Source organism: Aspergillus brasiliensis (genome assembly GCF_001889945.1).
Source record: "Aspergillus brasiliensis CBS 101740 unplaced genomic scaffold ASPBRscaffold_7, whole genome shotgun sequence".
NCBI classification, from domain to species: Eukaryota; Fungi; Ascomycota; class Eurotiomycetes; order Eurotiales; family Aspergillaceae; genus Aspergillus; species Aspergillus brasiliensis.
In genome coordinates this window covers 133,363-153,936 of record NW_027137448.1, presented here as the reverse complement: position 1 = coordinate 153,936, position 20,574 = coordinate 133,363, and the positions used below count along the sequence as shown (strand labels likewise).

The 20,574-nt window shown below is 50.7% G+C and overlaps 10 protein-coding genes across 10 annotated transcripts in view; 6 read left to right on the top strand and 4 right to left on the bottom strand.

Annotated features, from left to right (window-relative positions):
• ASPBRDRAFT_43723 (uncharacterized protein) overlaps positions 1-730 on the top strand; it is a 2,109-nt gene extending 1,379 nt beyond the window's left edge. Inside the window, exon 5 of the mRNA XM_067625049.1 lies at positions 83-730. Coding sequence (XP_067478114.1) covers positions 83-596 — 514 coding nt within the window. The 3' untranslated portion in view covers positions 597-730. The remainder of the gene's footprint in view (positions 1-82) is intronic.
• Positions 731-875: 145 nt separating this feature from the next.
• ASPBRDRAFT_593939 (glycoside hydrolase family 47 protein) lies at positions 876-2,886 on the bottom strand. Its single transcript, XM_067628054.1, has 3 exons — positions 2,087-2,886; positions 1,247-1,984; positions 876-1,184 (listed from the first exon to the last, which is right to left on the bottom strand). The coding sequence occupies exons 1-3, from the start codon at positions 2,779-2,781 to the stop codon at positions 923-925; spliced, it is 1,695 nt and encodes a 564-aa protein (XP_067478113.1). The 5' UTR covers positions 2,782-2,886; the 3' UTR covers positions 876-922.
• Positions 2,887-3,887: 1,001 nt separating this feature from the next.
• ASPBRDRAFT_65944 (uncharacterized protein) lies at positions 3,888-5,388 on the top strand (the record flags this gene model as incomplete). The annotated part of the gene is made up of 3 exons (XM_067628620.1): positions 3,888-4,003; positions 4,070-4,347; positions 4,404-5,388. The coding sequence occupies exons 2-3, from the start codon at positions 4,334-4,336 to the stop codon at positions 5,386-5,388; spliced, it is 999 nt and encodes a 332-aa protein (XP_067478112.1). The 5' UTR covers positions 3,888-4,003; positions 4,070-4,333.
• Positions 5,389-5,763: 375 nt separating this feature from the next.
• Positions 5,764-7,086, bottom strand: ASPBRDRAFT_43718 (calmodulin). Its single transcript, XM_067625048.1, has 6 exons — positions 6,978-7,086; positions 6,811-6,867; positions 6,707-6,722; positions 6,464-6,589; positions 6,185-6,397; positions 5,764-6,128 (listed from the first exon to the last, which is right to left on the bottom strand). Exons 1-6 carry the CDS (start codon positions 6,978-6,980, stop codon positions 6,094-6,096), a joined length of 450 nt encoding a protein of 149 aa, XP_067478111.1. The 5' UTR covers positions 6,981-7,086; the 3' UTR covers positions 5,764-6,093.
• A 1,675-nt stretch (positions 7,087-8,761) lies between these two features.
• Positions 8,762-10,136, top strand: ASPBRDRAFT_126548 (t-SNARE syntaxin TLG2; the record flags this gene model as incomplete). Its single annotated transcript, XM_067617877.1, has 4 exons — positions 8,762-8,784; positions 8,854-9,386; positions 9,447-9,790; positions 9,855-10,136. The coding sequence occupies 4 exons, from the start codon at positions 8,762-8,764 to the stop codon at positions 10,134-10,136; spliced, it is 1,182 nt and encodes a 393-aa protein (XP_067478110.1).
• A 347-nt stretch (positions 10,137-10,483) lies between these two features.
• On the bottom strand, positions 10,484-11,944 carry ASPBRDRAFT_30645 (CTD-interacting domain-containing protein; the record flags this gene model as incomplete). Its single annotated transcript, XM_067622800.1, has 4 exons — positions 10,484-11,530; positions 11,584-11,675; positions 11,698-11,789; positions 11,847-11,944. The coding sequence occupies 4 exons, from the start codon at positions 11,942-11,944 to the stop codon at positions 10,484-10,486; spliced, it is 1,329 nt and encodes a 442-aa protein (XP_067478109.1).
• Positions 11,945-12,327: 383 nt separating this feature from the next.
• Positions 12,328-13,756, top strand: ASPBRDRAFT_43715 (clathrin light chain CLC1). The gene is made up of 4 exons (XM_067625047.1): positions 12,328-12,475; positions 12,533-12,783; positions 12,844-12,950; positions 13,049-13,756. Exons 1-4 carry the CDS (start codon positions 12,436-12,438, stop codon positions 13,398-13,400), a joined length of 750 nt encoding a protein of 249 aa, XP_067478108.1. The 5' UTR covers positions 12,328-12,435; the 3' UTR covers positions 13,401-13,756.
• Positions 13,757-14,019: 263 nt separating this feature from the next.
• On the bottom strand, positions 14,020-15,547 carry ASPBRDRAFT_127201 (Hsp90 co-chaperone CDC37; the record flags this gene model as incomplete). The annotated part of the gene is made up of 2 exons (XM_067617948.1): positions 14,020-14,524; positions 14,583-15,547. 2 exons carry the CDS (start codon positions 15,545-15,547, stop codon positions 14,020-14,022), a joined length of 1,470 nt encoding a protein of 489 aa, XP_067478107.1.
• Positions 15,548-15,880: 333 nt separating this feature from the next.
• On the top strand, positions 15,881-18,761 carry mdr2 (ATP-binding cassette permease mdr2). The gene is made up of 3 exons (XM_067619368.1): positions 15,881-17,280; positions 17,342-17,977; positions 18,028-18,761. The coding sequence occupies exons 1-3, from the start codon at positions 16,042-16,044 to the stop codon at positions 18,511-18,513; spliced, it is 2,361 nt and encodes a 786-aa protein (XP_067478106.1). The 5' UTR covers positions 15,881-16,041; the 3' UTR covers positions 18,514-18,761.
• A 303-nt stretch (positions 18,762-19,064) lies between these two features.
• Positions 19,065-20,468, top strand: ASPBRDRAFT_55531 (nucleoside transmembrane transporter FUN26; the record flags this gene model as incomplete). The annotated part of the gene is made up of 2 exons (XM_067627401.1): positions 19,065-19,240; positions 19,304-20,468. The coding sequence occupies 2 exons, from the start codon at positions 19,065-19,067 to the stop codon at positions 20,466-20,468; spliced, it is 1,341 nt and encodes a 446-aa protein (XP_067478105.1).
• Positions 20,469-20,574: the final 106 nt, after the last annotated feature.

Genomic DNA, 20,574 nt, shown 5'->3' with positions numbered 1-20,574 from the left:
AAAAAAAAAAAAAAAAAAAAAAAAAAGCGAGAGTATGTAGACTGGTACTGACATATACCGCTGACACTTGACGCAAACCAAGCTTGATAATCTTCTCCGTCTTCCACATCTACACCATCTTGCTCCGCGTCCATTCCCCCGATCCCACACTAGCCGTCGTCACACCCGTCATTTGGGCCCAGGTTGAACTCAACTACGCTCTCGTGGCATGCAGTGTCTTCTGTCTGCGGCCGTTCATGGCCGCCGTGAGCACCAACTACGGGACAGCAGGCGATTCGAATCTCGAGAGTACGAGCGGAGTGTCGCGATCGTGGAAGGTTGATTCGTCGAAAGTGGGGTCTGGGCGACAGACTTGTGTGAATGCTGAAGAAAGGCAGTCGTGGAGGGTATCGAGGAGATTGGATGGATTAGAGGATGGCGGGCATCAGGCTGGTCCTGTGGCTGAACATAGTATTGAGCTGGTTGAGATGGATGGACCGCGCAGTGTTGGAAGTGATAGTGAGAGTGCACGGATGATGATCCGGAAGGATGTGGAGTATATGGTTGAGTATGACAGGCATCGTGATTTGCGTATGTCTGGTGCAGATTGGAGGTAGTGCTGGCTGTCTTACTGTCTTATCGATGATGAACAAATCTCGTGTTTGTAAATGTACATATTGTATAGTATGGCGCCTCTATATAACTAGCGCTCAAATAAATAACCCATAGGAAATACACATGTCTCCTTCGCAGACTATATACAAATCAGATGGTCTACCACTGATGGCGACGCCCGTTCGCCATGCATATTGATCACAACAAGAAAAGCCAACCGCACTATGTACTTGACGCAGTTGGACGCTTGAAAGGATGTGCTTCCGTATTCCTGCTCAAATTTTAGCATCACGTCCTCGTAAGGTATCGGCAAAATGAGTTGTAAAACTTACAGCACATATTCGTCCAGGTTCACGAGGTCCGGCTCGGAAAATATGAGGTAAAAGTACTTTAATGTCTCTGCCAGCCAGAAACTCTCCATGTAGTCCATCTGTGGCGACTCAGGGTCCCGAACATCGGAAATGGCTGCGTGTCCAAATGAGGTACGTGTCATCTTGTCGATATTTTGGAACATCCTCCACGCAGCATCCTGCAGAGACCGGTCGCCCGTTATACGGTACATGATGAAAACTGACTCGATAGCTTCCGGTCTATATTAGGATTAGATGGGAACTACAAAGACCACAGATGAATCAAATGGACATAGACATACCTTAGTAGATACTTAGGGTCGGGAATATCGGCTACACCTGGCGGCAGCTTCTTGCCGTCCTTTGAGGTGCCCGTGGGATGAGAGCTTTGAGGCAATTGGCAATTGTTATCGTCCTTGCACACGGTAAGATGCAAGACCTCGGGCATGATTCCGGTCGGCATAATATCATATGCCCAAATGCACCCATCGACCAACTTCCGCGCGACAGCCAAATCTTCAGGTCGCTCAAACACCTTAGAGCCTATGCCGACAGTACCTCCGAGGTAGCACTTGAGATGCTCCCATTGGGGCTCTAGGTTAATCCGGCTGGTAGAGGATCCAACGCGGAGGTTGCCAGCAAAGAGGATATCTCGGCCGTCCTCGGTCATCGGGCGGAAAAGCAGGCGGCTCTTCATCGCCTTCATGAAGGAGTTGTACATTTTACGGTACTGATTGGTCTGCCCTCCTAGCAGCATATGCTCTTTCGGAAGATACTCATATGTCGAGTCAGCCATTCCTCCGATCGTAAACCGGGGATCAGCGAATTCCAAGTCCTTAGCATTGACCATCATGGGCCACATGCCAGGGACGTCGGTTGTCTCCTGAGTTTCCTCGAGAAAATCTGTTATCCTCTGGATAGCATCAAAGTATTTGGGATCCTTTGTTAGTTGAGAGAGTCGTGTGAATTCCAAATTCAATGATCCGAGTTCAGCAAGTATGGTGTTTCGGCCCGGCTCGATGCTCAGACCATCCGCAGATCTAGATCCCCGTTAACATGGCTTAGCCCGAGTGGAAATGGTACCCTAGCGACACCTAGGAATCGCTGAGCAACCGAGGCATCTGCCTCTACCGGTGTCTTACCTGGTCCATTCCCACCGAGATTGCGGCATTCGGTTACGGGTGTCAAAAGATCCATAAATCATGTCCGCAATCTCAACTGCCTTCTTGAGGAGAATCGGATATCTACCCTGGGTCAAGTCGTAGGCACCAAGAAGTCCACCCAAGTATCGGATGTTGGTTTCAAAGACATTGATCTGAATGGCGTTGGTGGTAGTGAAGTCGATGTACTCAAGCGCTTTCACAGCCTCCTCAAATTCCTTAGTGAGCCCCATAATAACTAGAGTATCTAGGGAATCCACCAAAGTAGCTGCCCAGCCCGCAAAGGTTTCGCGATGACCACCAGTGAGGGGAGAGAGTTCGTCTTCCAGCCAGGCATTGTTCCTGTATCCTTTCCACGCGTGCTGGAATGCTTTCTTGACCGCACGCTGCCTTTTCACCCGGCCCCATCGTGCAAACCACGACTCTCTGGAGAAGTTGTGCTGAATCCGTGGAATAGTGGCTGGCGCAGTCGAAGGAAGAGGGATATAATCGGAGATCGGGTACTGCTCGGCATGCTTTCGCCAATGAATCCTACCCTCTTTATGCGGAGGAGGGTCGTATGGATTTCTGAAATGGTGGTGGTAGTGTGGCTCCGCACCGGGCGGTAGACTCGAGAAAAGAGCGTATGTGATGCATAGGAGAATGATAGTGGGTAGGAGGTAGCTCCGTCGCGCCATGGTTACGGCAAACTATAGACAATACTTGATAAAGAATCGCTAAATGGACGAGGATAAGATGGGGAAAAGGAGAGGACAGCTGTACAGAGCACAGCAATAGGTTATATTAATCAAATGAGAGGTAACATCGGAGATGCGTGAGCATGCTCAATGCCAGGTTTACCAGTAATCGGCCTAGCGAGTTAACGCCGACGGGGTGAAAAAGAGGGGATGGTTCTTGGAATTGAACACCAAAAGACCGACCAAGGCGACGGTTCTTTGCAAGTGCAGCGCGCTGGTACAAACTACACAAGGCATGGGCACCGTATATACCCTGTTGTCAGGGATCGCCCCTGGTCCGGTCCTTCGATCCCAGTTGTAGCTAGCAAATAAGCATTGGCGCTGCGGTGGAGGTATGTTGCATCCAAGCGTTTACTGCTCCATCTTACAAGCGCCTAGCCATGGGTGGCATGTTGATCGAAAAGAGGAGAGGGTGAATGGCTGAAAAGGTTCATTGACGACAGAACTTACCAAAGTAAGTAATAGTCGAGCGGAGCGTAAACAAGCAATATGGCGAAAGGATCTGCTCATTGCGTAAGCTAGTGGTCCCTTGGACCCTGGCCGGTCTCAAGGACCGCAGAATAGGGAGTGTTAGTCCGACTGGAGTGGGTGCGATTTTCTATTCTTGACCTCTTGACGTCGAGTACTCCAAAAACTAGGACCCCCTTGTGGTCTCAGCCTCATTGCCTGGAGTATTTGTCCCGCGTCTTGGCAAGGAGAGACAGACGCGCGTAGAGAACAGAAACTGGAAATGTGTTTCCCCTGGATATGCCAGACCAAGGTCTAGACGGATCTCAGTACGTCGCTGACTCGCTGTGGCTCAATCAGAGACAAAGTCGGGAATAAAATGTGAGAGTGGAGCCCCGAGGGGCCCAGACGGCCCAAGGATTGATTACTGTTGGTACTTGCAAGTGGAGGTGGGCCTGAGAACAGCCACAGAAAATGGAGGAGAGGAGAGACGGAGGTCGGAGGAGGAGTAAATGCCAGTTGGGGGTTGAAGTGTTGTTTGGGGGTCGTGTTTGACCGGTTTGCATACTTGTGGCCTGACCTCCAAGGCAACTCACAATGTCTCCAAGTCATGACGAGTCACATGCCCGAAAAAGACACGGACAGTCTAATCAGTCCTACTAGAGCTCTGAGTGGTATACTCAAAGCAACATAAACTGCTATTGCGTTCATCTTGGTAAGTCAATATGTATTCCCACCACAGAAGTGTTAAAAATAATTCAGTATACTGATCTCTAGCCAGGCATAAGGGCATTGCTTCGATTGAGTAACATGTGCTGTGTGGTTACTACCAGATTCGCTATCAATTGAATCCATACTGTCGTGATTGGCTCTTACTCATATCTACTGCACTCATCTTTAATTCTTTGCTTGCTTTCAAGAAGATACCCCTCTCGCGTTTTCAGCATTTGGCACATCATTGCCTTCGTAGCCGCCCTGTTCAAGATCAAGAAAAGTCACCCATAAAGCTCCAACATCTATCGAGCGGACTATCAATCACTACAAAATGCCTATCACAGGGTAAGCGCTCGAAAATCATCACATCCACCCTCCCCAAGCTAACCCCAACCATACAGAGTCTACTTCATTCCCTCAAATCCAAATGCATCCACAGGGCTAGGGGCAATCACAGAGCGCCTACACACAGCCCTAGCAGAGGAGCCAACGTTAGTAGGCCGTTGGTTTCTCGAACACAGGCTAATGCGCGATACTCCATCATGTGTTCCAGCCTCAGCATCCCAGCGCCAAGTCCAACCGCGCTATATGCAATTCCTATCACTGTCTTTCCACCCCAATCACGGTTTCATCTACACCTCTGAAGCACCAGAGAAAAGCACTCATCATTCGACTACCAGTGTCAATCCTACGCCAGCTGGTTCACCCGCCAATCCTACCTCTTTAAGTGGAGCTCCAGGCGCAACAGCGCCCAGTCCTTCCACCTCATCTAATACTGCCGCACCGTCAGGAGGACCTATGGTAATGACCACTGTGCCGCTTCCATCCTGCAATGCTCTTTTCCAGCACTTCGGCTACGCCTGTCAGCCGTTCTGGTGCCATCGACACACGGTCACCGTACCAGGTGGTGTGGTTTACGATGTGGGTGATTTCCGGGTCCGAGTGGGCGATGTCCGGCAAACTCAGCCAGCAGCAAGGGTGCGCGGGACAGTCGTGGAGATTGAATGGCGGGGTCCGTGTATAGTTGATTCGATTTCAGCACCACGGAGTCCGAGCGACGGGCAATTATCTGATGATGGCGACTCCGGGATTGATATGGCGTTTCCGGATGCTATTGAAGACGCGGATATTGATGCCGAGTATGCGGCCAGTGCGGCGTTGATTCGGGAGTTCTGGGCGAAGCTGGGCATCGAGGGGGCTAGGGAAGCTATTTCATTGCCGGATGTAGGCAAGGAAGCTAAGGATCGGTTGAGGAGGTTGAAGCAGAAGGGCAGGCACACTGTTTCTGACGAGCTAAGTCTGCAGCAAGCGGATGAAGATCCGGATCCGGATGCGGGTGTGGATGTGGCGAGGCAGTTCATGGAGATCTTTAGGTTCAATCGGTGAAATCGGTGAAAATAGTAGACCTTGATATTGAGATAATTGCAATTCTGAACATCTTGGAGATTGCAAAATTGAGAAGAGGCATGGTTGTTAAGTCGGCAGATCGGAGATCAAAGGGAAATATCTCGTATAGTAAGTCCCCAGTGGCATGTGGTACAAGGAATGTGCGCGATGTGCAGGGATAGCCGTCAAAGAGCACTAGAGGCTGGATTCATTCGACACAATGCCTCCACATTAGATGTTCTTTGTTTGGGTTTGGTGGAAGCTTCAGCCAGCGGCATAAGACCATTATCTTCTGTCTACATCGAAACTTTTGAAATGTCGAATGGTTATTATCTATGCAATCGAGCCGCTACGGGGAGTCGGACGACTAGAGGCGCGGATCGGGACCTATGGACAACGGGGAAATGGGTCAAGACCTTACGGGCAACAGGAGCTTCCAGCAAAAGACAGAGCCCTCCCTAACTGACACGTTCAATACCAGCGCGCTCAAACCGGTCTAGACCTATGGTCGCCTCTACCATTCCTGTAACATCAGAACCAACAGTGATAATGCGAAGCGCTCGACCATTAAGATGAATAAGAGTCATAGCCAAATGATGAGACTACAAGAGACGGGTTGGGATAGAAGATGGGACATTGTGGAGTAGATTTCATTGCTCCCCACCCTTTCCGCTAACACAAGACAAATAGAACATGAAGAGCCGTTTATTTTTGCATCATGAGCTGGACGAACTCGTTGTCTGGTAGCAAAGTTAGTATACCGGGCTATGGGTATCATCGGGAATAAGAAACATACAGTCAATGCGGCCGTCACCGTCCTGATCCGCCTCACGGATCATCTCGTCGACTTCGTCGTCGGTGAGCTTCTCACCAATGGAGGTCATGACGTGGCGCAGCTCCGCGGCGGAGATGAAACCATTGTTGTCGCGGTCGAAGACCTTGAAAGCCTCACGGATTTCCTCCTCGGAGTCGGTGTCCTTCATCTTACGAGCCATCATGGTAAGGAATTCTGGCGGCAAAAGTCAATCACAACCCAGCCCGCATTCTGCCTTCGAGGTGTAGATCTATCACATACCGGGGAAGTCGATTGTTCCGTTGTTGTCAGCGTCAACCTCGTTGATCATGTCCTGAAGCTCAGACTCGGAGGGGTTCTGGCCGAGGGAGCGCATGACGGTGCCGAGCTCCTTGGTGGTGATCTGGCCTATTTCCCGCATTATATCAGTATCATGATTCAGATCGCTTGGAGAATGGCTGTCGAGATCCTGCGGTCGGTCCGGGCGCTACAGGTAAAACGTGAAGGGGACAGAATTCCACCCACCATCGCCATCCTTGTCCTATTGAGTCCCAAGGTACATCAGTATTATGATCCAGTGATGATAGGCTATCGTTCTGGACGATCGGGATCATTCAGGGGGCACTCACAAAGAGGGAGAAGGCCTCCTTGTACTCAGAGACTTGCTCTTCGGTCAGAGAGTCGGCCTAGACGATGCGATGTCAGCAATCCTGTCGAGAATGCCAGGCAGATCTGCCCCGCAAAGTGGGGGATTTTCAACACAACTGGCCGGGACAGCGTGAAAGGGGGCACATACCATGGTTGATACGGAATGTGATAAGTCACGGGAGGGAAATAAGGCTGGATAGAAAGGGAACAAGAAGTCTGGTGTCTTGAACGGTAGCGGTAAAGGGCTGTGGGGGGAGGAGAAGGTGGTGGTGGTGGTGTTGGTGGAAGATGATTTAAGGGGAACCCGAATCCATCATAATAATAAATGACCATTGAGCTGAACGCCTGGCAAGGCGGTCGCTTATGCCTGAAACGTGACCCGCCCTGGCCACCATGTGCCCTCTGCGCCTGGAAAGGCTGCTTCTGTCCTGCCCGCCCGTCTGTCAATTCGCCTCCTTTTGCGCGCCCCTCTCCAGGCTTTGGTTAGTGGCTTTTTCTTCAGCTGCTGCAGCCTCGCTGTGTCTTGTCATATCTGCCTTTCGAAAATGCCCGCTGCCTAACTACAACCGCTGCAGCAGCTGCAAGTTGAGTGCAGCCTTGCATGTAATCTCTAAGTAGGGCCCCTTCTGGCCAGTTGCTGGCGACCAGCCGTGGATCCCGGCAGTACCAAAGCTTGAAGGCAACAAGTCCCGCCTGCCTTTCACCAGGACGAACCTTGTTCAAACACTATACCCTGGAACCTTGATATGGGACATTCTGTACCTGACTACAAATTGACAGGAGAATTGTCCTGTATTCTCTGCGGCTTCTATGCCCCTGACAAATATTTCCAGCGATCAGAATCATAGATGGTTCCCCATGGCAGTATAGATGCGCATGCTACCTGGACTTGGCATGTTCTGTAGCCAAGCACACTCTAAGACAGATACTTGCTATTGCCATCTTATCTCTCGAAGCCCTTGCAATATTCAAAGCTCGAGCCCTGCAACCGGATTAACTTCCGATCACAATTTTTCCTCTCTATCCAGCGGAAATTCGCTCAATACACTCAGAGCAACCATGTGCGTGAGATTCAAACCATTGCTACTATCTAGCGGTTGTGGTGTGCACTCTTCCCTAGCAGTCTATATCCCATCGCATGAAAGGCATCCAATACGACCACGTACTTCCATCAACATCTCATCACCGGAGCTTCACCCCTAAAAAGTAGAAGTGCTGCCCGTTGAGCTCTTTCTGTATGTGTCTGTAAATTGCGTGATCTACGTAACCAATTCTACTAGTTACCACGAAGTATCACATCGATGATGAAAGAGGTGATGAAAGAGACGAGCCGTCACTCGTGTCATACAACGCCGCAGTAGCCATGTAGCATATCACGAGGACTAGAGACAGAGCAACTATTCTTGTGATAGGCAATCGTGGTGCCGCATGTAAGCTATAGTGTGTATTCCTGGGGCATAGACAGCAATGCCACATTCATCTTGCACCCATGACGGACCTAGTTATTCTCCTCATTCCGGACATCATCTCCCAAATTTGACCAAATCGATCGAGATGCATAATCTCGCATAATTACTCAGGCATCAACTCAGAGCATCGTGGCTGACGTAATATATTTAGATCGGCGCATATGATACCGCATTGGGATTGGTGCGGCCGTCCCTTCATGTGCAACATGGAGATGGGGAGCTCCGGGAAGTACAGCGGTCCTATCGAATACACCCTACGACACTCAATTCTACGACGCGCAAACGGCCTATTCCCCTCACTGCCATACCACATGTCCGGATAATCTGTTCTGAGCTTATTGTGACTCCAATCTCGCTATTCGATATACCGGCATCCCTCACCGGACAATGATCAGGGTGGCCTAAGAGTGTCCCCGACGAAGGATCACCGCAGACCAACAACCCTCTCTACCTACCCTTCACAATGTGGCGGGATCGGACCAACCTGTAATGCATCCCGGGCTAAAGTTATGCTAAATAGCGAAGATAACGAACTAACAACCTTTCTCAACACAGCTATATTTCCTACCGCCAGTCGTTCGCGCATCATCCAGCCAAGAAGCCACGTTATCTCGGAGCGTCCAATGGCTTCTCGGACAATCTGTCGCAGCCCGAAGAAAGCCGACGACTCATTTCGGAAACAGGTGGTCTCGACGACGATGGCGACGCAATCATCGAGATGGACGTTTTACCCCCGCGCTGGGTTGACGTACAGGAGGAAGTGACGGAGCTACTTGCGGACATTGCGCAGAAGTCCTCCCACCTCGATAAGCTACACCAGAAACACCTTCTACCCGGATTCGGTGACGAGGAGATACGAAAGCAAGATGAAGCAGTTATAGAGCGGCTTACGCAGGATATCACGCGCGCCTTTCACGAATGCCAGAAAGCGGTTAAGAAGATTGAGACGATGGTACGGGAAGCCCAACAACAGGGCGGAGTTAGCAGCGGTGATGAAACCATGGCCAAGAACTTGCAGATATCTCTTGCTGCTAGGGTGCAGGAGGCTAGTGCTCGGTTCCGGAAGAAACAGAGTACCTATTTGAAGAGTGAGATTATTCTAGATTCGGCTGCGTCTGTTTGTTGAGCTAACCGCGGTTGCTTGGTAGAGTTGCGAGGATTGGAAGGCGGATCAGCGCCGTTTGAACGTTCCCCGACACCGATGCAGAATCCCTACACAGATCCGTCGCTAATGGAATCCGATGCGGACAAGTCGTTCTCGCAAACTACGCTGATGCAGACGTCGCAACGAATGACGGGCCAAAACGATGCCGCCATTGAACAGCGGGAGCGGGAAATCAACGATATCGCGAAAGGAATCATCGAGCTGTCAGATATTTTCCGTGAATTGCAGACTATGGTTATCGATCAGGGTACTATGCTGGATCGGATAGATTATAATATTGAGCGGATGGGCACTGAGGTCAAGGCCGCGGATAAAGAGCTGAAAGTGGTACGTCTGCGTCAGATGCAGCCACCCGAAGAGAATTTCTCACTAATCAATCTGCATCTTGCAGGCTACAAACTACCAACGACGCACAGTGAAGCGGAAGATCATGCTCCTGCTGGTGATCATAGTCGCAGGCCTGTTTATCGTTCTACTGGTCAAGCCGAAGAAACACAGTTCCCCGGATCCCGCTCCGGCACCGGCACCGGCGCCGCCACCTCCCCCGCAAACTAATGAACAGCCGCCCGCAATGGCTCCTCGTGCCTTCCATACCATATACCGCCGCAAGAGGAGTCCCTCTTCGTTACGGCTTGCGAGGAAGAAATGGGGTGATCCTGATATACTTCGATAGTTCGCATTTCAGCGTTCCATGATAATAGTAATGAAACTAATTCAATGAATTCATATGAATTCTAGCGACCTGTTGACTCCTTTCAAGAAAAATCAATTCGGCATGCGGAAATGAACTTCAAGCCGTATTGCTAATCACATAAACAGTGGATATCCAGATATTATCATAATAGGCAAGGATGGGTGCGCCTCCTCGTAACGGGAAATGAATAACTACAATCTCAATAAATAGCATTTAAGACCTGGACGGTGGAAGTGATCATGGTTGCAAACAACGAGTATGTCGGAAAAGAAAGTAAGCAAGGTTGCGCATGCCGCCTATCGCCGAGGGGGTGGTGGTGCATGGCCTCATTGCTGGGCATCACCTTCCTGTTTCAAGAGCTCAGCTACATCAGCATCCAAGTCGCCGCCTGCGAATTGGGCATAATCCTCCTCTTCGTGCGTAACCTTGCGCTTCTTGGCATGGAGCCCATTTGAACCGTCCGTTTGGTGCTCACCGAGTCCCACAGCAGGGAAGCCCACCGGCGGCAGAGAAGCATCGGCCGGGTTCCCGAATCCAGGCAGGGTGAATCCACCTAGTATCTGGGGTTGAGGTACTGCGCTAAAGTCTGATTCCTGTGCAGCCTGCTTGGGAGAACCAAGAGGTGTAATGGCCTCGACTGGCGGAGGAGTTAGGGCCTCAACTTCAGGGCGAGAAATATGTTCGCCCTCTAGCCCAGCGTCGCCATGGTTGACTGCAGGCGAATTTTCAGCAGAGAGGCCCCGCATAATCCCATCCTCAACCTCCCGTTTAGTGGTTTCCGTCTCGGATTTTCTCGCCGTCAACTGTGCAACCATCGATTGTTCCTTGGATAAAGCTGAGCGATTGGTTTCGAGAAGCTTTTCGAGACCTTCGATGAGTGCGGTGCGTGATTTGATCACCTCTGATACGGAGCTTTCTGCATTTGCAAGGGCTTTCAACAGCTGGCTAAGCCGCGCCGCATGCACTGGAGGTGTAGGCAAGGGTGTATTAGGGTCATGCATCTTGTCATATTCTGCATTCGCAGCTGTGGCCGACGCAGTTGAAGCCACTGTAGCCTTAGAAACGGCTACTTGTAGAGGCACTAGAGGCTGAAGCTCAGACGGTGTTGAACCGGATGAGCTTGAAAAGAGAGATCCTCCTAGCAACGGCTTCTTACCGGTAGAGCGTGATTTATCGATCTCTGCGACGGAGTAAGCAGGACGAATGAAGGGAACAGCGAAAGACGACCTACCGTCAATTCGAGCTTCTACGGCCTCCTGAATGGGGAGCTCAAAGATTGATCTCTGTCTCCATACTTCAACCACTCGACGAAGCTTCTGCTGAATATCGTTTGAGGAGCCTTTGTATGCGATAGCCGTGGCCTCTGCGATAATCTGCTGAACGTTAACCTCTACTACCCGTCAAGGCCCAATGACAATATACTAACCGGCGAGAATGCGATGAGAAAATCCTCCTTGCGCCGAGCTCTTGATTGTTGTGCGACCTCTAAATTGCTGTTAGTGTCGGACTGCAACCGACCTGAGACGATGAGCTATTATACCATTGGCCAAATATATCAGGTTCAGTCGTTTCGGCGCTGGGGAATCGCGAAGCTTCTGCAGCCACAGCTGGGCAGTCCGTTCGGCGTGCCGTCTAAGATTCAAGAAACATATGAGTACAGCCTTTGGATATAAACAGTTGTCATCTTACCTGTGAAACATAACCCATTGCGCAACGGTGACAATGCCTTCTTGGGTTTCGTTGAGTGCTGAAAGCTTTGCTTTGACAGCATCATCTGTATAAGCCATCTTGAATACTTGCTAGAATGGCCAAGGCAGAAGACAGCTCTTTGAGGAGAAGTAATGAACGATGTGTGAATGCAGTATGTTTTGCTCGCCGCAAGCTAGGACTTGAATCGCTATTCCTAAAGCGCGAATGCTAGAACGAATGACAACAAGCACAATTTACCAATAGTGTAGGATAGAAAAGAAATTCACTTCAACTTCAGTCAGATTGATAAGACCACTGCCCTGGATATTTGAGGTGAAAGAGTGAAATGGTCCTGAGGAACAGTGAAGCTCATCCGTCGCACCTGGTAGTTGCTGTGTAGCTGTCAGACCGCCTTCCCGGCAGAATCCGGGGGGTTCTCCATTCATACTTGGAACGGTCCGCTCGATCCCCAAGACGCCAGCTGGAGCCTTACGTTCACATTCCCATCTCTACTCATCTATCCCCTTTCTCCTGAACCGACTTCTTTTGCGAAATCAATCTATAACTCAGACTACGGTAATTGAAAAGCATGGCGGATCGATTCCCCTCATTGGAGGACTTCTCTGCGGGTGAGCAGTCGGCATCGTTGCCCGCCAACACTACATAATACTAACCCCGGTCTCTAGGCCAGACCGAAGTCGTTGAGACCAACGGTGCCTCGGATGAGAATGACTTCCTTGCTCGCGAACGGGCTATGCTCGGTGATGATGCAGAACAATTCGCAACCCCCCAAGATCATGTCGCTGCCGCCGACGATGTAAACAATGACGACGACTTACTGGGAGGTGCGGATGCCGCTCCGGCCGCGGGTGGTGTTGAGCCTCAGGAGTTCGCTGGATTCGAGTCTTCCTTCCCTGCTCTCGACACACAGAACGAGGTATGAGACATGTCTGGTTTATTCTTCGGGAATACTCTAACATGACTGCGAATTCATCAGCAAGTTGCCCCTGGTGGCACAATCACTGGATCGGGTGCCCCCTTTCCGCCTACTGGGTATTCCAACTACACTTCTCAAGCCCCGGAGGAGGAGCCAGAGCCCGTCAGGTACGTGTCACTCATATCAGCAGCCAGACAATCACTCCCTGAACACTCTGCCATGCCGCTTCTATGGAGTTCATGTGCTGACGCTAGGTGTTTTGCAGGGAATGGCGTGAGCGGCGAGATGCGGACATTCAGCGTCGTACGGAGATCTCGGAGGAGAAGAAGGAAGCTACCATAAAGAAGGCCCGCGAGGATATTGACGACTTCTATGTCTCATACAACAACAAGACGGACAAGCTTCGTGCCCAAACTCGCGCTGAGGCAGATCAGTTCCTGTCCAACCGGGAGGACACTTCTTCTGGAGGTACTAGCTGGGAACGCATTGCAAAGCTTGTTGATGTCTCCGGAAAGGGAACCAAGGGTGGTGCCAGCGGCTCCGGTAAGGAGCGTTTCCGAGAGCTGCTCCTTGACCTTAAGAAGGACCAGAATGCCCCCGGTGTCAGCGGCGTTTAAGCAGCTGAACCTATAATGGGTTCTAAATACAAAGACTCTGGATGCGAAGAAGGCCGAATCCCACGAAACAAGTCTTCGGTCTGATGTTACGATCTCAGAGAGTGGAAAGAGTTGAAGCACTGGAAATTACCCTTGTCCTCTGCATCCCAGCGCCTTTTATTATCACGACCGTCACCATTCATATCACCTCCACGTGCGCCTCAAATTCTCGATCCCATCGTACCTTCTTATACAGGAGTTCGTCAAGTACTCGAGCTAATGGCTATTTCTCAGTACATGTGTCTTCTATTCAATTCTTAAACACATGTCTTTTTATGTTGTTTATTTCCCCTTGATGTAGGTAGATTAACACATTGGAACATTTTAATTGTCTCTCACGTCCACTACTGCTTAGGAAAATACACTGCATATGCAAAACATCAAGAGAGTTGGTATTCGCTAAAAGTACATTTTACTTGAAGCATGTATTCACACATTGTAACCTTCCTACTGCGAGGTAGGGGTTTGGAATGCAGTATTAACAATCTGAGTTCATCCAAATCAACCATTAACAAAGTCGCTGTTGACGAATACAAACATTTCCACCATCCATAATATATGCATTATTATTCCCTATATCTCAGTCCAGCTCAGTGATATCACCTCCCGGTTCACCTATCTCCTGTTCCTCTCTTTCCCTTTTGTTTTCTGCCTCGATTTCTTCCAGCTTCTTCCTTCCTTCCTCTGTGGTTGCGTCAACAATTCCTTCCTCCAGGCTCAGCATTCCACTCTGTCCCAGCTTCTCAACGACATCTTCGGCTTCTTCGACACTCATCTTACCGAGGACCTTGTTGACCTCGTCCAAAGACTCCGACGCCAATGCTGTCTGTAGGTCCTTGGAGAAGGATTCGTACACCTTGCGCGCCTCAACCTCAACAGGGTCATTGCCCTCAGCAGAGGGTATGTTGATAGTAATCTTAGTGTTCGGATCGACTGCATGCAGCTGGATCTGTTCCACTCCAGCGGGGTCGTTAGAAGCAGAGCCATCCTTCGCCAGCTCCGCAGCGCGGGTCTTGATTTTATGGTAAGTTTCGTTTACGTCGTTTCGGAAGAGGGTTCCGGCCTGGTGTTCCGAGGTAGTGATACTATACGAATATACTTGTTAGCAAGCGACCTACATCGACTGACCTTTCGCACACGCACCGTTTGAAGAAAAGAGAGATACCGTCGCGACCCAGGGAGCGGCAGTACTGCAACAACAAGCCTTGGTGAACGCAGGTGCGGGCATAGTCCTCTTTGCCCTCCATTTGGCTGTTAAAAGCTTCAACCAATAGACCATCCGTTTCCTTCTCAGCAACAATCTGTGGGTTCTCAGAGATGAATTGAAGCAGAGCACGGTAATCATTGCGGTTGATTTTCGCAAACCGTTTGGCAAGTTCACTGGCTTTAATGTTCTCTGGATCCTCTTCTTCGTCATCATCATCATGAGCTGGGGCAGCAGCTGATTGGGACGAGCCCGCCGTTGACCTTGCAGGGTTCAGAAGTTCGACTGTCTCCGTCTGTTGACTCTTGGCTTCGCCAGGTTTGGCAATGTGGGAAGTGTTGAACCCCTCATGCAAACCTTCGCTGGTGATTTTGCTGCCCTCCTCCTTCTCCAGCTGGGCGAGTCTTTGGAGAAGCTCCTTCTGTAGGCCCTGCACCTTGTCGTTGTGCCTCTGAACACCCTTGATGTATTCCTGATAAAGGTTCTCGGAACTAACATCACCCATCTCTTTCTTCACCTGGTCAAGCAGAGCGCTCATCATCTGTGAGTACTTAGGCTGTTCCTTCTCCTGGGTATGGACTCCTGCCGGGGCAGCGGGAGGATGGTCCTCCGATGGATTGCCTGCGAACTCCATGAGGTTCTGGAAGATCACTTCCTCGACGGACTTGGAGCCTTCATTCTGCTTCAGTGTAGTAAGAAGCTTGTCGATTCGTGCAAGGAGCCCGTTGTTGACAATATGCTCGTACTTCAAAGTCTCAATCTCATGGCGGCGTTGGGCACGTTGTTGATGGATTTGGGCTTGTTTGGCCCGGATAAAAGAACGCTTGTCGACATTAGGGTGCACTTCAATGTCGGAGTCATCAGACAGCTCCAGCGCATCCCATTTGCTGTAGTCAAGCACCATGTTGGGCGAGTGCGGAATGTATTCGACGGTATAAGGAGGGGTGAGGGTGGGGTAGATGAGTAGATGTATAGAGCCTGCGAATAGGTAGAAGTCGATGGTACGGGTATATTTTTAAATGATGGACGGTCAACGAACTTGACTCCAACTAAGCTTCAGAGCGTAAAAACCAAGAAATGCACGAGCGCAGCCTATCCCAGCGTGAGAGGGATCATCGAAAGCTCTCGACCAGCTTCGACGGCCGCGGAATCAGGGCAGGCGGTGTCTGCGGGCAGAACCGTCGCCGATGCGAGGCCGAACGGCGATGGCCGGACTCGCGGCTTCACGGCTGACATGTTCTGCCTTCCAAGCGTCTAGCGGTCTCCCGGAGAGCGATTAACTTTTGATTTGTCATGAGATCTAGCAGACATCGGGCTGTCTAGTGGAATATGGCACCCTGATTACTTCGTTTGGCATCCGTCTGAGCAGCCATCCGAATCCGCTTTCTATCATCCGAAATGCGCGGAGCCAGGTTGCTGGCTTCCTGGGCCCCCGGCGTCACCGCCAGACGGGGAGCTCAGGTGAATGGGAGCCTACTCAATGAGCTCTACTTTGGAGTTCATCCACATCAATCTAGACTTGGACTTTTCGGCGTCCCTAGCCGACAATTCTCGGGAATCTCGGGTTCATTACGCAACAACCTCTCGCTGACGTCTGGACTATCCACCCGTCAAATTGACGGTTCACGGTTCGATATCATACGGTCGCAGTTACTAGCACACTCTCGGTTCTTCTCCTCTTCGCAACGGTCCTTGGAATCCAAGCCAGTGAACCCTCCAGCTAAACAGGCTCAAACGAACAACGCCACGGCTCAGGACAAGGAAGATGAAGAGATAGACAAGGGTTTCGAGCTATCGGAAAGGGGAGCGCAGGCTGCGCAGGTAAACCTTGCCGCCAAGCTCACGAAAGACGGAGCTGGTAACAAGAAAGCCGGCTTCAAAGAGATATGGAGACTCCTGCTCATTGCGCGACCCGAAGCTAGAAAGCTTGGGTTTGCTTTCTTTTTTCTGCTCATCTCCTCGTCTATCACCATGTCCGTTCCCTTCTCCATTGGCAAAATCATGGATGCAGCTACAAAGTCTTCCGACGAAGAAGGCGGTGGCAATCTGCTCTTCGGCTTGAGTGTACCGATGTTCTATGGTGCTTTGGCCGGTATCCTTACCTTGGGTGCCGCCGCGAACTATGGCCGCATTGTTATCCTCCGTATTGTTGGCGAGCGCATTGTCTCAAGGCTTCGCTCGAAACTTTTCCGCAATACTTTTGTCCAAGATGCGGAATTCTTCGACGCGAACAGAGTAGGCGATCTGATCTCGCGACTCGGTTCTGACACCATTATTGTGGGCAAAAGTATCACGCAGAACTTGTCGGATGGCTTGCGAGCAGCGGTCAGTGGTGCAGCAGGCTTTGGTCTGATGACCTATGTCAGTCTCAAGCTGTCCAGTGTCTTGCTTGTGCTGCTGCCTCCCATTGGTCTCGGTGCATTCTTCTATGGTAGGGCGATAAGGAACCTCAGTCGCAAGATCCAGAGAAACCTCGGTACTTTGACCAAGATCGCGGAAGAGCGTCTTGGTAATGTCAAGACGAGCCAGTCTTTTGCTGGTGAGATTCTTGAAGTGAACCGATACAACAACCAAGTGCGCAAGATCTTCGAGCTTGGCAAGAGGGAATCTCTGATTAGCGCTACCTTCTTTAGTTCCGTATGTTCCCCTATATTTTTGCCCTTATGACTTAGCGCCACTTAGCTGACTGCTCAACCAGACTGGCTTCATGGGCAACATGACGATCCTTGCACTGCTTTATGTCGGAGGCGGCATGGTTCAGTCAGGTGGCATCACCATTGGAGAGTTAACATCATTCTTGATGTACACTGCTTATGCCGGTTCCAGCATGTTCGGTCTCTCTAGCTTCTACTCCGAGTTGATGAAAGGTGTTGGGGCTGCCAGTCGTCTTTTCGAGCTGCAGGATCGTGAACCAACGATATCCCCGACGAAGGGCAAGAAGGTTGAATCGGCTCGTGGTCCTATTCGCTTTGAGAATGTGAACTTCAGCTATCCCACACGGCCTGCTGTTCCTATCTTCAAGGACTTGAACTTCGAGATTCCCCAAGGGAAGAACGTCGCCATCGTCGGACCTTCAGGTGGAGGAAAGTCAACCATTGCTTCGCTTCTACTGCGGTTCTACAACACAACGGAAGGGCGTATCCTGATTGGCGGCAACGACATCAGCGAGATGAACGCCAAGTCCCTCCGCAGGAAGATTGGAGTTGTTGCACAGGAGCCTGTCCTGTTCTCAGGAACAATTGCTGAGAACATTTCTTATGGCAGGCCACGGGCTACCAGGTCAGAAATCATCGCAGCAGCCAGAAAGGCGAACTGCCAGTTCATCAGCGATTTCGTAAGTGAACAACTTGCTCTTTGACTGTACATTTTACTGACGTATTCCAGCCGGATGGACTTGATACTCAAGTTGGACCTCGCGGAGCTCAACTCTCCGGTGGGCAGAAGCAGCGCATTGCCATTGCTCGTGCTCTCATCAAGGATCCTGACATTCTAATCCTGGATGAAGCAACCTCTGCTCTTGATGCAGAATCCGAGACATTGGTCAACAGCGCTCTCGCCGCGCTTCTTCGTGGAAACAACACGACCATCAGCATCGCTCACAGACTGTCCACGATCAAGCGCTCTGATACAATCATCGTTCTTGCTCCTGATGGAAAGGTGGCCGAGCAGGGAACCTACGAGGAGCTTAGCTCACGTCCTGACGGCGCCTTCACGAAGCTGATGGAATGGCAGATCAGTGGCGGTGAGAACACGCCGGCAAATGCCCCAATCAGTCCAGCGACAGAAGAAAAATTGTGGCAGTTAGAGAAAGAGGAAGCTGAAGCTGACGTCGAAGATGCCAGCAGCGAACGCGATCAGCAAAAGAAGTAAGAGGACCCCCCTACTTCATAGTTGTGAGGCGCTTGCTTTTCTGATCACCCATTTTTGTATTTCCTTTTCTTCGTTATCTTGTTTTCAGCAGTGTAGAGTATATAGCTCCTATATGGGGGCCACATAGTACACTATTGTCTAGACAGCTGGGCCGCCTTAAGCTGGATGTACTATCTATCTACTACGGATACCCCACACACCGGGGTGGCTCAGCTTTTGGTGACTGGATAGATAAAATATAATACCCCTCTCTACTTCTGAACTATGTTCTCAGTGCATATTGACATGCTATTCAAGCTGTCGAGCTATTGAACTTACCAACTAGTCGATTGTTGTTGGATTGATAAGCCTCTTAGTCACCCAGTCCAAACGTGACCCGCGGATTACCATTCTTGGCGAGTGTCACGCCTCATGACCAGCTGCTGCTCATCTTCTTGTCCTCCCCGTCGATCTTCCCTGCCTCACTTTCGTCCACCATCATGGGCTGAGTCTCGTACTACTCTCTGTCCCCTCTCATCTCTTGAACAGGGACAACCCAACAACTCGCTACAATGGACCGCATCCGCGGGCTTATCGCTCGCCGGCCGACGTATGAGGCAATCGAGCAGCCGGTTGACGCCGACAATGAGAGCATCCACTCTACTCGCGAGGAGCCGCAGCATCCCCGTTTCTCCAAATATGAATATGCAGTATTCTTTCTCCTGGGAGTGTCTATGCTATGGGCGTGGTATGTCCCAACCTAGAGCATCTGCATTGACTGCATCTGTCTAACTAGACCGGAACGTCATAGGAACATGTTCCTCGCTGCTGCACCATACTTCTACCACCGTTTCCACACAGACGACTGGGCAGCAACCCATTATCAACCTTCAATATTGACGGTATCTACCGTTACTAACCTAGGTTCCTCGTTCATCCTGGCCAAGCTACAGAAGGGAGCGTCATATCCGAAGCGGGTCACTATCTCTCTGCTTATCAACATCGTGGTGTTCACGCTCCTGGCCTTCTCCACCATCCTGATGAAGGATGTCGCAGTGAGCACGTACTTCAGCTTCCTCATGATCATGGTCTTCGGGGCCAGTCTCGCGACCGGAATAAACCAAAATGGCGTGTACGCTTACGTCTCCGGCTTCGGAAGAGAGGAGTATACCCAAGCCATCATGGGCGGCCAAGGCGTAGCGGGTGTCCTACCCTGCATTGTCCAGATCCTCTCCGTGGTCTCCGTACCAAGTAAGAAAGAAGGACAGAAAGCTCCACAGGAATCATCCAAATCCGCTTTCGCCTACTTCATCACGGCCACGACCGTGTCGTCCTTCGCTCTGCTTGCCTTTCTATCACTCGTAAAACGACGCAAATCCTCAACCCTCTTAGACCCAACGGCCGACGACCACAGCGACTCCGATGTACCCGAGAACAAGTCCGTCAGCCTCTGGACGCTCTTCAAAAAGCTCCGCTTTATGGCTACAGCCATCTTCCTCTGCTTCACCGTTACCATGACCTTCCCAGTCTTCACGGCGGAGATCGAATCTGTCCACGATACTCCCGGGCGATCTCGACTGTTCGACCAGGCTGTGTTCGTCCCTCTTGCATTCTTCTTCTGGAATGCAGGTGATCTAATGGGCCGAATGCTCGTCCTGTTCCCTCGTCTCTCCTTAGTCCACCGTCCCTTTGTGTTGTTCCTCTTCTCGATCGCTCGGGCCGCATTCATCCCGCTGTATCTGCTCTGCAACATCCGTGGCCGAGGTGCAGTCGTCAAAAGCGACTTCTTCTACTTGTTTGTCGTGCAGTTGCTGTTTGGCATCAGCAACGGCTACCTGGGGAGTAATTGCATGATGGGCGCTGGACAGTGGGTGTCTCCCGATGAACGTGAACCTGCAGGTGGGTTCATGGGACTGATGCTCGTAGGCGGGTTGACTGCGGGAAGCTTGATGAGCTTTTTGGTTGCTGGTGCTTGATCTTCGGGTACATATTTACGAGTCTTGATCAGTTGTTTGGGGTTTTTCTATAGATCAGGAGTCATTGTACTGCTATTGCGGGCGGATGCTTTGGCAAGGTATTATT

What these genes read in the sequence shown, in the direction of transcription:
- ASPBRDRAFT_593939 (XM_067628054.1), bottom strand. Translation starts at nt 2,781, where the DNA reads ATGGCGCGACGGAGCTACCTCCTACCCACTATCATTCTCCTATGCATC. An exon ending in TCTCGGTGGGAATGGACCAG is followed by an intron (nt 1,985 to 2,086) that starts GTAAGACACCGG and finishes ACGGGGATCTAG; the next exon opens with ATCTGCGGATGGTCTGAGCA. An exon ending in GACCCTAAGTATCTACTAAG is followed by an intron (nt 1,185 to 1,246) that starts GTATGTCTATGT and finishes ATCCTAATATAG; the next exon opens with ACCGGAAGCTATCGAGTCAG.
- ASPBRDRAFT_43718 (XM_067625048.1), bottom strand. An exon ending in CGGAACAATCGACTTCCCCG is followed by an intron (nt 6,398 to 6,463) that starts GTATGTGATAGA and finishes TTTTGCCGCCAG; the next exon opens with AATTCCTTACCATGATGGCT. An exon ending in CGGTGACGGCCGCATTGACT is followed by an intron (nt 6,129 to 6,184) that starts GTATGTTTCTTA and finishes CTTTGCTACCAG; the next exon opens with ACAACGAGTTCGTCCAGCTC.
- ASPBRDRAFT_43715 (XM_067625047.1), top strand. Translation starts at nt 12,436, where the DNA reads ATGGCGGATCGATTCCCCTCATTGGAGGACTTCTCTGCGG. An exon ending in ATTGGAGGACTTCTCTGCGG is followed by an intron (nt 12,476 to 12,532) that starts GTGAGCAGTCGG and finishes CCCGGTCTCTAG; the next exon opens with GCCAGACCGAAGTCGTTGAG. An exon ending in GAGGAGCCAGAGCCCGTCAG is followed by an intron (nt 12,951 to 13,048) that starts GTACGTGTCACT and finishes GGTGTTTTGCAG; the next exon opens with GGAATGGCGTGAGCGGCGAG.
- mdr2 (XM_067619368.1), top strand. Translation starts at nt 16,042, where the DNA reads ATGCGCGGAGCCAGGTTGCTGGCTTCCTGGGCCCCCGGCGTCACCGCC. An exon ending in GCGCTACCTTCTTTAGTTCC is followed by an intron (nt 17,281 to 17,341) that starts GTATGTTCCCCT and finishes CTGCTCAACCAG; the next exon opens with ACTGGCTTCATGGGCAACAT. An exon ending in GCCAGTTCATCAGCGATTTC is followed by an intron (nt 17,978 to 18,027) that starts GTAAGTGAACAA and finishes GACGTATTCCAG; the next exon opens with CCGGATGGACTTGATACTCA.